Here is a 15,000-nt window from a genome sequence, read left to right on the forward strand (position 1 = left end):
GAGGGGAGGAGAGGAATCCCACTTGACTCCTTCTCGTCCGCGAGATATGGTCGTCCGCGAGGTATGGTCGTCCTCGAGGTATGGTCGTCCTCGAGGTATGGTCGTCCTCGAGGTATGGTCGTCCTCGAGATATGGTCGTCCTCGAGATATGGTCGTCCGCGAGATATGGTCGTCCTCGAGGTATGGTCGTCCTCGAGATATGGTCGTCCTCGAGGTATGGTCGTCCTCGAGATATGGTCGTCCTCGAGGTATGGTCGTCCTCGAGATATGGTCGTCCGCGAGATATGGTCGTCCTCGAGATATGGTCGTCCTCGAGATATGGTCGTCCTCGAGATATGGTCGTCCTCGAGATATGGTCGTCCTCGAGGTATGGTCGTCCTCGAGATATGGTCGTCCTCGAGGTATGGTCGTCCTCGAGATATGGTCGTCCGCGAGATATGGTCGTCCTCGAGATATGGTCGTCCTCGAGATATGGTCGTCCTCGAGATATGGTCGTCCTCGAGATATGGTCGTCCTCGAGGTATGGTCGTCCTCGAGGTATGGTCGTCCTCGAGGTATGGTCGTCCTCGAGGTATGGTCGTCCTCGAGGTATGGTCGTCCGCGAGATATGGTCGTAAGCGCATTGTATTTCTATTTAAAAAAAGAGCGAATTCCAAACCTTTTATACTGTTGTAAATTTTGAATTTGTTTTCCTCCGTGATTATTATTGAAAAACTGGAATCTTTCTAATCAATACTTTGTCGATTGGCTTCGCTGCCACTCTTTGGTTGCGGGGTATCACTCACACTGAGAGCCGCGGCGTGCTGGTTAATGGCTTTGGGTTATTTTGGAACCTTCTTCTTGTAAAATCCTCAAAAACAAACAGCACTCCTCCGATGTGGTTGCATTTTCCTTTTACTTGGAGACCGAGAACAGCAGAGTACGTACACGCTGCGCGTAACACATCACACATAGGTGAGAACTCCAGAACAGCTCTGTAAGGTGTTTTCTTCATCGAGTGAAAACATTTTCCCTTACATAAGTTTTGTTTTAAAAAATTTTGCCCTCCAGTTTTTTCACGTTTTCTTCGAAGAAGAACTGATAGGATTTCAGCTCATCGTGATGCGTTCCTCTCAACACGATGTGGCGATATTTTCGTTTGGACACAACGGGGTAATCGTAAAGCTGAATGAAATTTATCACAGGTAAATCACGGAGATCGCTCGACCATCAAAGGGCTGAATCCTTACCATAGTTGCGTCGTATTTGAAGTCGCTCTGGTTTTGTTATAGGTCCTGGATACCTGTAAGAAGTTCTCGGTTCTACTCGATGGGAGGACGTGTCACATCAGCACAGTATAAACTTTCGACACAAAGTCGGCTCTAATTCCGCCCACCGATTCTGAATTAGACTTTAAAGTCTCCCTGAGATCTAATGCTTTGAGTTTCTGGATGTCATCTAATGACGGAAATTTCATATCGTTGTGTTAAAACCATTTTGAAGGGAGAAATCGCATTGAAAAGTGCATTAGAACGTGAAATGTCAGTAGATCAGCTGTTTGAAAGAACCGCCGGATCAACCCCAGCCTCGTTATCGTATGTGCGCGGCTACTAATCTAATATGGCGCCGGGAACTGTAAAAAGGGTTATACAAATGCTGCGAAGCAGTTTCTTTGTAGATCGATTATGATCGAGTAATAGTAGAATAAATTTGGAGAAATTGATTTTGAAGGATGTTGTTTCTCTAATCAACTGACACATTTCAAAAACAGCTTAAAACGTCAAAAGAACGTCAGAAAAAAAGGTAAAAGCCGAAAAAAAAAAGACACAGGTGTTAAAAATAGGAGGAGATCAAAGCTGACTGTTATCGAAGATAAACTTAACAAACACTAAATTCATTAAATTAAAATTGATATCAATTAGTACGAACGTGAAAACTACAAAGCTGTAAATCTCCTCCTTTATTGAGTTCCCGTGATTTCGGCAATGTGATTATTATATTTCCATTTTCATTTTAAGAGTTCATAATTCGGCTGATAAGAAACACGTGACCCTGCCCGTTTATCCGGTTTACCCATTTTGAACTAGCAAAGAGTATCCTCAACACGTCTGGTTATAAATCAAAACAGCTGTAAGCGAGTTGCTGAATTCCCCAACCTGGTGCTTACAAACGCACGTTGAGGAGGTTCATCAGTAGAATCCTCATCGGATACCTCTTCATTTTCGACGTGTTCGTCGTCAGAGGCAATGTCACCTTTCAACAGTCGTCCAATTCTATCCACTTCCTCTTGAGGGAACTTGTGAGATCTCAAACCGGAAGCATCAGTAATGATCTCGTCAATATGCACGCGGTCTATAATGGTGTACAGTGAGTTCCTCTCTGCTCGTGATTGTTACATTACTTCGAATTGCGTGACTTAGCCCATTAAACCTGACAAGATGGGCATCATATTTTTTGGTCGTCTTTTGACAGATTTTGCAATCTACGCGCTCACAGGTTTGAGTTCGACCTCAAGTTTGCAAAAGCAGCCACTGACATTGCATTTGGAGCTACATAGTTCCATCAAGAACATCAGAGAGAGAAAATTTATTTGATATCTTGTAATGAACAGTTTTCCTTTAAGTTTAATAATAATAATAAAATCTTTATTACCGTGTCAATGTATTTAGCTCAGAGAGCTAATTGGGGACACCTACTATTACAAAATTAATAAAAAACTATGTACAGTATCATAATAAGTAACAATATAGCCGATAAACTATGCATTAAAATTTAAAAATATTTAGAAATATTAACAATGTTCAGATAACATAAAAATACTTGTACAATGCAGATAATTAAAAAAATCACGTGCTGCAAAGATTGCAGCAGTTGCCACTGTCCTCCACTAGGCTGACCAGGTCAACTCTACGGATTTCAGTTTTAAAGATGCTAAGGCTTGGTAGTTCACGCATACCGTTTTCTAATTTGGACCAGATATATGGTCCTTGATACCTAAGTGTGTGTTTACCATAGCGTATAGTGTTAAATCGTGGTATTTCAAAGTCACTATTCCTAAGGTTATAACGAGTACCCTTTCGAGTAAATATCTCAGATATGTAGCTAGGTACTAGATCGTTCTTTACCTTATACATTAGTATTGCTATGTCCTGTAAGCGTCTATTATGAAGCGTAGGTAACTATACCATAACAGTGCTTGTCGACCCTGAGTCACTAGAGTAGATTCAACTTCTTCATAGGTTTTTCCTGTCACATATAATTGGTGGTCATCAGCATAGAGCGTAAGGTTTGAGTCAGGGATATGAAATGCCATATCATTTTGGAACATGTTCCAGAGGAGAGTGCCGAATGACGATCCCTGAGGACAACCACGTTCCATAATTCTCCATTCACTCGTGTGGCCATTTATTTTTACTCTGTTTAGCCTGCTATCAAAAAATGATCTAATCAGTTCAAGTGAACTGCTATTAAAATCGTAGGCATCCAGCTTTTTTAGAGTGAGTGAATAGCTTAACGAGTCAAATACTTTACTCATGTCAGCAGTTAATATTGTTACCAGCTCTTTTCTGCCCACTGCAGACCTCCAGTCTTCAATCAACATCAGCAGGGTTGTCTCACAGCGGTGTTGTTTTCTATAAGCTGTCATCCTGTGGGTCATAATGTCTGGTCACTTGTTTGCTGAGTAAGTGTTCAAAAATCTTGTCCACACATATAAGTGAAGTGATTGGACGATAGTTCAATCTGTCTTGTCTGTCTCCCTTTTTAAATACAGAAGTCCATTCGCCTTTCTTCCATTCAGATGGCCACTCGCCTAAGTCAATGCAGTTATTGTAAAGTCTAGTCAGGGATGGTGCAATTCCTTCAGTCACTCCCTTAAAGAGTTTGGGTGGTGCTATCACATCCCACCCATACGACTTTCTTACATTGAGATTTTTTAGAGCACGCTGCACTTCCTCTTTGTTAAATTCTTTGAAATCAAATTTATTCCCCTTGTAACCGCTTTCAATAGCCTTGACACTACTGTGGTTCCTATGATCATTCTCGGTTAGGCTGGTGATATGGTTGCCTCCTATATTCGCTGCCACCGTATTAAAATGGCCTGCTAGGAGTTCAGCCACCACAGTTTAGTCTTTCTCGACCTCACCATCTTCAGATTTCAAACATATAGCATTGGCTTTTGTCTTTGTACTGATGAATGGCCTGAATGTGTTAAAAAACTCGGTGGGCTTAGATTTCAGCTCTTCCGATTTTCTATACCAGTAGGCCTTTATTGCCTTTCTACGTTCCCGTGTTGCAATGTTCCTGTATTTTCGTTTGAGCTCAAAGTTTTCAAGAGAGCGATCCTTTGCAAATTGAACTGCAAATTTTCTCTTATCTCTGATGGCTTGCTTCCATTCTGGAGTCATATAGGGTATATCTTTCTCCCTGACTCGTTTCTTTTTAGTGGGTGCGTGTTGATCCACAACGCTCTCAGACAGCATCAGCTTAGCATCAGCTTGAGGCAGTCGGAAAAGCTATGAACGAGTGAACACAAACACAAGCATTAGGCTTGCTGATAGAGACAAGTCTTTTATTTTTTACCTCAGAGAAAACGAACTTGTCGCCAGTGTCGTTGTTGTCGAGCCATAAAATGTGCTCTGACGTTACTGACGTTGTCAGTAAAAACTAGTTCATTTCTCCTTCTCTCCTTGACGAGGGGATCCTTCAAAAGTAGGGCAAGGAAAAACCCCCACTGTCCTCTTCTACGCTTCCACTCCCGATTCTTTCATAGCACTTTCAGTCTCGGGGTTGATCTCCTCTGAAGGTAGCGGTCGCATATATAAAGTTGACACTTGCAAACTCTGTGGTGCTGTGGGGAACACGATAGTAGGATTTTTCATGAGTAAAATAGTTGGTTGGTAATTATTCCAAAGTCTTAGGAATACGGCAATGCGGTGAAGGTTTCATCCTTAAAATGGGAGACTACGCGTAGATTCTCCACAACAATTGTGAGTAACGTGGACAATTCAATGTCTTCAAGATAATCGTTGTTAATTGAAGCTATGCTGTTGTGCAGGCAGCGCATTCCTTCTTCGAGAAGTTTAAGTGAGACTTGAATTTTATGAGACACAGTTCCTTCAGGGCCGTTTGTTGCTGTGGTTTCCTTTATACTGTGCCGTTGTTTCACCTCAGAAACGGTGTTTGTGATGTTGTCATGTACATACGATTCTTTGTTCACGGTATCTGGAAGAGACGTGCGCTTTATGCTTTAATGCTTATAAATCGGTATCTATAGGTGTTCTACACTACAGAGCAGGCTTTTAATTGATACATTTATATCAATACCAAATACCCAACCATTCCAATACATACTGTTTAATTCGCCCCCTGTTCCAGCCAGTATGGTAGGAAGCTCCAGATCCCATTGCTCGTTCGTAGTTAAGGCAAAATAGTTGCTCGTCCCCCCTGATTTCGGAGCCATGGGATAAAGTTTCACATCAAAATCTCCGAGGCCATATTTGCTGGACAACTCCATAAGCCAAGGAATGAAATAAGGTGCTTTTTCAGCGTTCATACGGCGTTTACATTTAATAGGAATACGGCTTACATGACGCTCAAATGCCGTTTCCGAATCAATTCGATAAAAGCTTACAACAGCTTTTAAAATACCAGCATTGACGGCCATGGCGTAATCTGACGATCGAGTTGGGTATCAAAGACAATACAACCGATATATGACATATGACCTTGATGTGGATGGTCCATACGGTAATTATTAACAAAATATGTCACTCTCGCGTACTCGTACTAATGCGTATTAAAAAGCGTACTTTCATTGAACAAAATAAATCAACTTTCCTGATTTTACATCCAGTTTTTTAGGATATTTCGGGCGATCCGGTCTTTTGCCAACTGTCAGTAAAAGCCCACCACAAATGTAAGTTGTCAGTTAGATTTTCAGCGATTAACCAGTTGCCAGTTAAAATTTTTGCCATTTGTCCCTTATCAGTTAACCCCATACAGGCCTTCAAATTAGCTTGTATGGGTGAATTTATGGCAGTCAAGTCAAAACGTGCAGAAATATACAAATTTAATCCTTGAAAGGTCTACAGAATGCTCAGTGATAGATATGCTTTGACAAGTTTAGGAAAGACTGCTCTGCTTGTTGAAAACATCCTCACGAATATCATATGCATCCCTTACGAATATCGACACGTTATAGCACAAACAAGGACATCAGCGCACGATGCTCGAGCAATTGTTAACCAATTCATGGCGCCATTTTTCATGGTTTCATGCTTTCAGCTATATCTGTCCATTCCCATGTCATATCTGATGATCATAAAGCATCCTTGGGAAACAAAAATTGCCTAAATAATAGTAAATGCCGCCGACTAACAGTACTTACCATCAGATGAGTTCACCAGTCAGAGAAGTGAGATAACTGTACGTAGGAATTGGAAAATATGTTAATTTTTACATGTTAAATTTGGAGTTAGCCCTGAACCCGGTCCTGATTTCAACACAAGGAGGTGGTTAGGTTAAAACAGTACTGGAAATACAAAGATTGAAAGAAAAAAATTTGTTCAAAATTCCGGGAAGCAGTATCGAGACCGCATGCATGTCAAACTTTATTTTTGAAATGGACATCATTTTGATAAGAAGAACTGCTGAAACAACTTTGGAGTCTTTCGCGTTCAGAGGGGAAGACTGTTAATCAAGTAGCCCTCTGCCAAAAGTATTGAACGATATCACAACAATATACGGTAACCATATTTCTCCTCTGTTATTGTCCATCGGAATATCACACATTTGAAATCAGAGCCATTGATGTTCACATCTTCGGTCACGTTTCTCAAAGACTATTGTATCTTTTGGTCACTAAAATTCACTTACATATTCTCACAAAAAAAATGCAATGCCCATATAGAATTCATATTGCTTTGCTGCGTGCTTTAAAACCTCGAGAATCTTGGAATTGTCAACCACTGAGATGCCAGCGTATTCCACTCGACGAAACTCCACACCTCGAAAAAAAACAAACGCGTTCCCGTCGACGAAAATAGAAATGATGTAACCTTTCGACCTCAGTCTACTTCACATGCACATAGCACGCGGTTTCTTCATAAGCTTGAATTCTATTACCCCTTTCTTGTGCCACCTGCAGTCTAAAACTTTTTTCTTTGTCAACCGACAGTACTCATACCCAACAAACCTTGTTCTTGAACTGATCTAATTGCGAATCCTGTAATAATTTTTTCGATTACGTTCAAATTTGCCGCCATTTTCACAATATGCCTCTGCTGGACTTTGCTGGTGCAAGTTCTTGTATGGATGCAATCGTGCATAGCAGTCATGAGAGTAATATACAGCAAGCCAGGGAAAATATATTGAACGTCCGATTTATTTGATTTTACATATTTAGAATACTTACTCAACATATGGAGTCCTGAAACTCTTAAAAATATTGTGTATCGCAAACCATATTTAAATTCGTCAGACGGAAGTTTTTCCGGATCACAGGTTTCAATCCATTCAATTGAAAACAATAACCCTTGCTATGTACTGTTGGTTGCCGGGTAACATAAATTACAGAAAGAGAGAGAAATGCTCAGACAATCATGTCATAGAAGCATGATCTATTTATTAAAACAAACCGGTTCCAGTAGGTATGTTTACGTCAATCGATACTAAATAATTAAAGATACGATCAAATTCCTTTGAAAAAAATAACAAGAAAATAGTAAATCTCATGACTTGTTACACTGGGTACAGGTTATATCTATTTAACAAATAGATTCCATGTTACGCTAGCCCGGAGAGCAGGCGTAATTCTGGCGGGCGAGTGCTCAGAATTTTTATGGCCGCCATCTTTGTTTTTAACGGCAGCGGAACGCTGTGGAGAAAAAGAAATTTGTACCAAGGAGGCGGTCGACGGTCAACGGTCAAAAATAAGGAAGGGGGTAGGGGAGGTAGGGGAGTGAAAATCACCTTTCTCACCCTTCCCCTTCCCCTTACCCCCACTGTCCACTCTAACTCCAAATCAAACATGGCCGGTCGGATAAACCATTCAAAACGATCGCGAGCTTAAAACGTTCAAACGCTCGCACCACCGAAATATTTGGAAGAACTGATTGTTAGCCTGCCGAATGAGCTTATCGACATGGAGTTCGTCAATGGGTTAAGGCACGTTTGGCGAAAGATCAGCTATTCTATTCAAATAATTTATATTTGCTTTTTAAACTTAAAAAAGCTAACTACTTTTTATCCTCTTATCCATTGTTTTTTAAATTCAGTAGTATTAATACCACACAAGTGAAAAGTGTTTTTCGCGCCCTAATTGGCTGGTTCGGTTTTGAATAGCAACTAACATTCACCTCCTAACCGGTTACCTAAATCGCGCGCCAAGAAATTAATTTCCGACCATTTTTCGGTATATTGTAAGGAGTAAACGTATTTTTTGCTATCTGTGTGGTTTATAGTAAAAAAATGAATAATAAGTAGTTACCTGTCTTTGTGGGTAAAAGTGCTGGATATTCACTTCGCCACTTTTCGGCTCGGTAAATATCCACCACTATTCACCTCCTCTTCGATGAATAATTGTTAACTAACGTTAAAAGTATTATCAGTCATTTAAATAGTTGTCGGAAAATTGGGGCTGGAAATGTGACCATTAGTAGCATTGATGGATTCTCCAGTAGGGTTGAAGGCTGAAAAAGAGAGGAGTTTTTAGTCATTCTATCGATTTATTACTGTAGACGAAAGAACTGGATAATGAAGAACTTGAAATTGTTTTTTATACTTGTTGTTACCATGTCTTTAAAAATGATAAAAGTTTTAGCAATGTCGAATTGAAAATGTGCTACGCACCAACTCAATCATTACCGTTAGTAAGAAGTAAGAAACCCTGTTGACTTAAATACGAAACAAAACTATTCATTAAAATATAGAAATATAAAAATATTATCAGTACTTACGATCACTTGTCACTAGAGTCAAGGAGGCAACTGCAACAAATACAAGTAAGGATTAGAAATAGTTCATCCCAAATGCAAGGAAGTTCGAGGTCATCTGAGCCAAAGGGGAAAGTGGACAAAGCTCCTGTCGACTTCTCTTAGAAGTTGTGAATTGTAATGGTTTCTATGTGAGACCACAGAGAATTCTCAGCTGAATTTTGGACTACGAGCTTCCATTAAAACTGACTCCTCCGTGTACTTTCTGAGCACCTGATCTCTTAAACTGGTTTAAGGCTAGCAATTAAAGATTTTTTGTGAGACGCAAGTTTATTGCAAGATTTTTAGCTCAGTTGTGTTCCCATATGGATGCTGTAGGTAAGAAAACTTTTGATACTTGTTATTAATGAAGGCCACTCAGGATTGTAATCCTAACTCACATAAGACGCCTCTCAAGTGGGTGAGAGAGCTGGAGTTTACTGTGAAGTGAAGGTAGATCCTTTCGACTTTCGAGAAATTGTCGATCCTAACCTGTAAAATAGACGTTTCTCGCAGATTTTAACCGACTGGGCTGCCTGTATGGCATGGCATCTTGTAAGACAGGAGCAACACCAAAATTTCACAGGCTTTCACTGGTTAGACCGCTGGGACTTTTTAACTAAAAATTCCCAAGAAATTATAGATATGCCCTGAACATGTGCCCTGAACATGTGCCCTGAACATGTGCCCTGAACATGTGCCCTGAACATGTGCCCTGAACATGTGCCCTGAACATGTGCCCTGAACATGTGCCCTGAACATGTGCCCTGAACATGTGCCCTGAACATCCTCTTGTTCCCTTCTCTTTCTAGTAAGTCCTCCACGTGAGAAAAGTTTCTAACAAGCCTCTCTTCCAGGAAAACCCCTCCACCTGCTCTTTCTATAAACCGCTGAAACGGTTCAAGTTATTATTGTACTTAATAAGAAAACATGAGGTCAGTATGAAATAATAAAGTTTGTCTTGTCATACCTGAGGAACGCTTTAGTTTAGAGAGTTCGACACAGAATTTGGGATGTCAGCTCCATCGATGTTGCGCAAGAAGTGCCACTCCACCATTAAGCCACAGCATACAAATAATAGTGTAAACTAGTCAAGCATGGATGTTTTACAGAATCCTGGGGTCAGACTTGTTCACACCTTTTTTACATTATACTGAAGAATATTCAACAATTGTTATCCAACGTACATCGCCGAAAGGATGCGGTAGGGGTAGTGGTGCAAGGTATTATGGCCAATTTCAGTAAGAAATAAAGCGAAACAATTCAATTGAAAACTACTTTATTGTACTTTAAACATCGAATTACGCAAACATTTACTGTGAGCCCAGGCGAACCAGGTTAAATGACAACTACGAGCTATTGTCGTACTTTCGCACAATCTGTTAGTTTCACCCAATTAAACCTCACTGGATAAATCATTCATCAAATCGTTTTATAACATATCTAGTAAATTTGTCTAATCAAATTCAATTGCGCGAGCGTGCTTCATATTCCTATTGTGCACGCTCATGACGTCAGCAAGCATATCCCTCGAGATCCCTCGGCTACGCCTCGAGCAACTCTTACGCATCTTTCGTGCTCTCCAAACTTCCCGCGTGCTTCATATCTCGATGAACGCACACTGACGTATGAACCAATTGTTAATTGTTGTCATGACATAGGGTAGAAGAATTAATTAAATTAATTTGTGGAACTGACTCAAAAGGGCCGCTCATTATTCATCCCCTGAGGGACAAGGAAGGTGGGATGATTTGAGTTGTGATCCCCTTTTGTTATCCCTGAAAACTCCTCCCTGAAAATGGAAAAGATTGTGAGCCCACAATCCCGTAAAGCGGCTGGTAGGTGAGCTCGTTTGAGTTTTTTCGGCGGTCATCGAGGAAAAGAAATCAATTGACTGCTACCCAATGAGGCTTTTTAAGACCTAAATATATATGAAATGAAACAATTGATCCAAATAGCTTAGGGTTGTCGTAATTCATGTTCAGGTGTCGGGTGCACATCCGCTTTTATTTCTTTGCTGGTTTTCTTCCATTTCAGTGCCTTCGTTACTCGGAGAAATGATTCTCTTGTTCTTTTTAACTGTTGAATAAGCAATGTTTTAAATTACGGGATGTTGCACTCTTCAATTTATTCTAACGTCGAGAGCAGGTTTGAGGGCAGAATCCCAAGAGAGGAATACGGTTCGAATTTTGGTACCGCTAGGAATGGTTTACTTCCCATGCCAATTGCCTCCATTAAAACTCTCCCGAGGACTAAAGACATAGAGAGTTTCTTCCCAAATAATAGCGGGTTCCACGTTTGGCCCTTGGAAAATATTTCTTAAAATCCGCCCAGATAAAGACCTCTAACACTCCCGGAAGTGTCTACGATCCCCTGAGGAGAGGCAAATGCGAGACTTCGTAGAGCCCTCTAATGCAGCCCACTAGTTCTCTCCACTAAAACTTTTAGCACCCCTCAAAGAAATTTCAAGGAGTAGACTGGCCTAATCATCTATCCTCGTCATAAGAAATCTCAAAAGTAAGGTATCCTACCCAGCACAGGACGAACTGGGAGGTGATTGTTGCATCAGACCCTTCTCCCATAAGGAAATGAAGCGAACGGACTCACCGTGACGATGGCAAGAGTAAACCATTATAAAGACGAGTAGAACAAAAGCCACACTACCCAATGCTATTCCTACGGAGGCACCTGCCGATAAGGATTTCTTTGGCACTACAAATAATTGAAAATGTTTAGAAAGTCTTTAAGAACTGCTTACTTTAGTAATAGCATATGATGATCATTGATTGTCAAAGATATGTAGGTTAAAGATCTCTAATAATTTCAGTCACTTATGTAATCTGTCAACCCCATAGAAGGTCGTCAACAAACCTCACCCCACCCCTTGGATTTATCGCACTTATGAATCATTTCAAAGAACTGATTGTCAGCCTGTAATGGGCTCACAAAGAACAGGGTCGTTTTAAGGGTTAAGGTACTTTTGGCGAGAACCGAGATTTGTTACTTCGAAGTAAGATAGTTAAAATAAAAACATCTTTGTATATTAAATATTTTCTTTGAAAGCTAAGTACCCCCCAGCCACCAACATTATTTTGTTCATTGAACGTAACACACTATTGCAATTGTAAAAAAGTAATAAAGGATGTTTGGCAGAGCTTACATGTTGTCTCTTATTTGGAACCAGTCACTGAAAGAGCAAAGCATTTCAAGATAATTTCAGGGTTAAGACGATGAAAGAGGTTGGTGGCTGCGGTTTAATTGTTCTAATTAAAACAAACGTCTGATTAATCTGAAATATTCAGTGCAAAGAAAGTTCACAGAGTACTTACAACTCGTCGTAGTTGCCATTTTTGAATCAGTTCTTATTTTTGATTCAGTACTTGTTGTTGTTTCGTTCGTAGCTTTTGTCTCTGTTGAAAATTCTGCTTCAAATCCACGAGCAACTGTTTGTCCAGGATGAAATATCACAGACAATTGGTTTCCAGTCGAGAACTGAAGCTCATTCCGTGGCGACCCCTGACAAAATCGCCCCAGTAAGGGCGAACCTGTTGACCCACCATCATAAAGCTCCACATAAGAACAAGAGTCCGAACAAGGACTGGCTGAACACTCACTTAAGGCAAAGTCAGTAAACTCAAACTGTATCTTTTTGTCAACTGGTGCGGTAATTTTCCAGGTACAGTTTCTGGAAGCAGTGTAATTACTCTTTGGGTAGTTGGTGCTGCTTATTTTGCCGCTGCCTGAGAGAGGAATTGCTTCCCTTGGACAAACTGTAAAAATGACAATGTCTATGTGAATGTGGGAGACTGATCATGGATTGATGTGGAAGAGAAGCTAAGCATATGGTACTCACAAAGGAGATTGACTTTGGGCAGTGCACAATTGCAAAAAAAAAAAATATATTGAAGATGGTGATCTCAGACCAATGTAGTAAGGAACCTGCTATCTGATAGCCCGGGGAAGGGATGAAGGGAGTTTTGTGGGGAAACCATCATGGTTTTGAGGTGGAGTAGATGGGTCAGTCGTCACCAACAGAGTTTAAATGGGAAAAATTACAAAGTTGACTGCCAATTAGCTGCCACTAAGGGCGGAATATAAGAATATTACAGAATATCAGAGATTGGGTAAATTATGTTGGTAAACAACCAAAATGCTCCATCCCCCCTCCCCTTCGTGGTCATGATTAACTACTGTTCCTTAATAAGTAGAAGAGAAGAGTATATGTCTTTTATTAATTTTTGTGGCAGTTAAGCAGCAAACAAGCGGTGTCACTTGATACGATCTCTTAGATGTACCAAAGTTGTTTTCTCTACTTACTTGGAGGACTGTAGTTCAACAGCTTGTAAGTTGCCCCAAATCCGTCATAATCCATGTTTGTATCGTCGGACACAAAAACCACCCTCAAGCTTTCGTGCAGTGAATAAAACTTTACAGGAGTAAACCTAGGTGTACCACATAGTTTTCCAGGCAGCACTTCATCACTGAAGCTGTTCTGAACTTCCATATAATCACACGAGCAAGCAGCGCCACCACAACGTTGCAGATTATAGTCTGGTATTGTGAGCTCAACACGGTATCCTTGTTTCCCTGTAATATTCCAGCTACATGTCTGGTTGGATGGATAGTTTCTTGGATTAAAGGGAGAGGAGAAAGAACCTGATGTTTCATCGAGGATCATATCTGCTGGGCATACTGAAAAGAGTAACAGAGACTGTGTCAGGCATCCAAAACTGTTTTAGTATTGATTTTTACACTCCACTGTGGTTAACTGGTTGATTTCCAATACAGTCTACAGCTCCTTTTCCGTATGTTGACGGGTTTAAACATATATCAGTGTAACCGACATGAAATATAAAAAGCTTGCGTCCGAGTGAAAGGCTTGAATACATTCAATTTTCTTTCTACAGACTATAGCTGTTCATAGATTGTCTACCTCATTATTTTCAGGTTATACTCAACAAAATTCTCGCTTAGTTCAATAGAGTACATGCTCAGTACACTTCTATACATGTTTCATAAACTACACCTGAAGAAAAAGCTCTTACGTGAATCTCCATCTATCGCCTGAAAGGTTGCATTGAACCCTTTGTTTACAAGGCCTGTGCGCGATTCAAATCTCACTTGAATGATATTTCCCTCGGAGTACACAGGAGGGGGAAGCTTTTTATATACCTCCGTTGTTTAATACAGCGGTAAAAGATATATGTGCCATCAACACTTTTGAAAAATTGCTTCACATTTTATTTAGCGAAGTATACTGTTAACATTTCGGCTTTACAACACTATTGTTTTCGTCAACTACAACTGATATGTCACTATATGAAGTATAAAATTTGTTTCCCAACTGACCACTCGTACTTCGGTCATTTCTTCATCCCCCGCTCGTCGCCCGTGATGTAGTAACTCCCCTTTAAGTCAACTCTAAGGATGTAAAGTATCTTTCAGTCCTGACTAAACATATTTCAAAGGATCAAATATTTCCGCAATGGGCATTAGGGTGGTTAATATTCGTGTCGAAATCTTTGTCGAAATCTTTGTAAATCAAAATTTTGAGATGTTAAATTAAGAAGCTCCTACAAGTAAGTTTTCGATCCGATCGATGAAAAAGTGGGACCGCAAACTCCAAGCTAACCCTGAGGTAGAGGAACATAATGTGTGAAGAACAAGGAGACACTAAGGTTAAATGAGATTATATTACGGATTAAAAATGCGCATTAGAAGTCGGAGGACATAATGAAGTCAAGAACAGAATGATAACAAAAACTTCTGGCCTGTAAAACCAAACAGATCTGACTTCTAGATGCCTTTGTTGCAGGTATAATGAGTGAAGTGACAACAGAATAAATCATTCGCATGAAAGAATTTTAACTCACCAGAAAGAGTAACCACGATCCAGACAGGAATCATGACTGTAGTCAAACTGATCGCTGTCTTGAGATGCTCGCTCCTCTTCATATTGAGAAATCCACAAGGTCCAAATCAACTGAGCGAGTATTTTCTGTTTAACTGTGGACCTGTGAAAACATTCTGAGAGTCGACAGAGCGAAAA

At 40.3% G+C, this 15,000-nt stretch overlaps 1 protein-coding gene and 1 pseudogene across 5 annotated transcripts in view; both read right to left on the bottom strand.

Annotated features, from left to right (window-relative positions):
- Nucleotides 1–15,000, bottom strand: part of LOC113676813 (cubilin) — a 79,247-nt gene that overhangs the window by 26,122 nt on the left and 38,125 nt on the right. For 2 of the 5 annotated variants that reach the window (XM_089192735.1, XM_089192736.1), the window contains exons 9-12: nt 13,269–13,643; nt 12,281–12,721; nt 11,559–11,663; nt 10,214–11,030 (exon numbers count right to left, since the gene is read on the bottom strand). The exons of 2 other annotated variants lie outside the window; for them this stretch is intronic. In XM_089192735.1, the coding sequence (XP_089048861.1) occupies nt 10,933–11,030; nt 11,559–11,663; nt 12,281–12,721; nt 13,269–13,643 (1,019 nt within the window). In that variant the 3' untranslated portion in view covers nt 10,214–10,932. Of the gene's footprint in view, nt 1–10,213; nt 11,031–11,558; nt 11,664–12,280; nt 12,722–13,268; nt 13,644–15,000 lie in introns of those variants that run through there. One more of the 5 variants, XM_089192737.1, reaches the window with a different exon arrangement.
- On the bottom strand, nt 655–1,598 carry LOC149034891 (uncharacterized; annotated as a pseudogene).

This window comes from Pocillopora damicornis, chromosome 13, assembly GCF_964200805.1.
Source record: "Pocillopora damicornis chromosome 13, jaPocDami1.2, whole genome shotgun sequence".
NCBI lineage: Eukaryota > Metazoa > Cnidaria > Anthozoa > Scleractinia > Pocilloporidae > Pocillopora > Pocillopora damicornis.